We start from the raw sequence: 2093 nt of genomic DNA, 5'->3' as shown, positions 1-2093 counted from the left end.
TAGCTAGAAAGAACAGAGTTCATTTAGACCCAGAACTTCATAGGTGTTCATTTAAAATTCTTTTGTTTCTTTCAGCATTCCTCCTCTTCTTTCAGTGAAGATCATTACTGGTTTTTATTATGCAATGTGCTTTCTTTTTCTCGCTTACCTGGCTTACTTTTCTAATTTGTACTCAATAATTTATTCAATGTTCATTCATATTTTTCATCATTCAGTACTTTCAAATCTTTACTGAAAACCTATTGTGTGCCAAGTATAGGATTTCGGGCTGAGATTCAAATGTTAAATATGTTTTTCCTGTTTTCAAATTCACTCTTTTCTAAATTTCGTTGTGGAAGAATCAACTTTTTATGTAGATCAAACCTGGTTTTTCTCCCCTTAGATCAATAGACAAACTATCCTATGATGTTTTTTTTGTGGTAAAATTGTATTTATAAAAGTAAAATAAGTTTGAAAGTGTTTTCCTAAACCAAATGAATATTTTACTTTATCCATCTCTTTGTGTCCTCATAGGAAGTGAAGAGAATGATACTAGAGTAATTGCAGGTGAAAGAAAGGAAATGCAAGGAGAAAACCTCACTATTTGGAGCTTTTTTTTCCTGGAGGGTTTTTCTAGATACCCAAAGTTAGAGATTGTTCTCTTCATCTTCAGCCTCGTAATGTATCTGATTACACTTTTGGGGAACAGCACTCTTATTTTAATCAGTATCCTAGATTCACGCCTCCAAACCCCCATGTACTTGTTCCTTGGAAATCTCTCTTTTATGGATATTTGTTATACATCTGCTTCTATTCCCACTTTGCTGGTAAACTTGCTGTCATCTCAGAAAACCATTATCTTTTCTGGCTGTGCTGTACAGATGTATCTGTCCCTTGCCATGGGCTCCACGGAGTGTGTGCTTCTGGCTGTGATGGCGTATGACCGTTATGTGGCCATTTGCAACCCGCTGAGATACCCTATCGTCATGAACAGGAAAGTCTGTATTCAGATGGCCACTGTCTCCTGGGTGACAGGTTGTCTGACTGCCCTGCTGGAAACCAGTTTTGCTCTGCAGATACCCCTCTGTGGGAATCTCATCGATCACTTCACGTGTGAGATCCTGGCAGTGCTGAAGTTAGCTTGCGCAAGTTCACTGCTCATGGACATGATCCTGCTGGTGGTCAGTGTGCTCCTCCTGCCCATTCCAATGCTCCTAATTTGCATCTCTTATGTCTTCATCCTTTCCACTATTCTGAGAATCAGCTCCGTAGAGGGAAGAAACAAAGCTTTTTCTACTTGCGGTGCCCACCTCACTGTGGTGGTCTTGTATTACGGGGCTGCTCTCTCCATGTACCTAAAGCCTTCTTCATCAAGCTCACAACAGGTAGATAAAATCATCTCGTTGCTTTATGGAGTGCTTACTCCGATGTTGAATCCCATAATTTACAGTTTAAGAAACAAGGAAGTCAAAGACGCTATGAAAAAACTGCTGGGCAAAATATCATTGTATCAAACGTGAAAATCTCTGACTGGGTGCCTATGGTTTTACCAGGGGTGCGCCCCAGGCACAACTCACCAGAGAAATTCTAGACAACATACTCACACTTAGAACACTGACTTGAACCTTAGCTCTGTAATTTTATAATTCTAAGATATGCGTACATACAGTGATTGTCTATGGACAATAGTAAATTCCAGTTTGCATTTGGTAATGTTTTCTGTCTTTGGTGTTTCATGGTCATGAGAAGTTTGAGGCTATGGAGTCATCATACATCTGTTCCAGAAGGAAAGTTGGATAAGTTTATAGTTAGTGAATATTAGTGCCAGAAGAAACTTGGATATCTTGGATATTCTCTGCCTTAAATCCCTTCTAGGATGACGTGGGAGCATAAAGAAATAAATAACAGAGATTGGCTTGGATTATGCAAACAAGGAAACAATCAAAGAAAAATTAAGTCTTGCTCTACATCACTCAGTTGCCGAACTGGAACTGCATCCCTCATCCTTTTGACTTCTTCACTCGAGTTTGTTCTGTAATGCTGTGGTGGCTCGCTAATTACACTGCCTTTTTCAAAATTCCCAATTAAAACTCCTTGACATCCGATGCCTACTT

The 2093-nt window shown here is 39.3% G+C and overlaps 1 protein-coding gene across 1 annotated transcript; it reads left to right on the top strand.

Moving 5' to 3' along the window:
- Positions 1 to 473: 473 nt before the first annotated feature.
- On the top strand, positions 474 to 1503 carry LOC105311064 (olfactory receptor 2K2). Its single transcript, XM_011387102.2, has one exon. It carries the CDS (start codon positions 474 to 476, stop codon positions 1497 to 1499), a length of 1026 nt encoding a protein of 341 aa, XP_011385404.2. The 3' UTR covers positions 1500 to 1503.
- The last annotated feature ends 590 nt before the right edge of the window (positions 1504 to 2093 follow it).

The sequence above is a fragment of the Pteropus vampyrus genome, unplaced genomic scaffold (genome assembly GCF_000151845.1).
Source record: "Pteropus vampyrus isolate Shadow unplaced genomic scaffold, Pvam_2.0 Scaffold23451, whole genome shotgun sequence".
Taxonomy (NCBI): domain Eukaryota; kingdom Metazoa; phylum Chordata; class Mammalia; order Chiroptera; family Pteropodidae; genus Pteropus; species Pteropus vampyrus.
The sequence above is the reverse complement of the archived record's forward strand: the minus strand, read 5'-3'. Positions and strand labels throughout refer to the sequence as shown.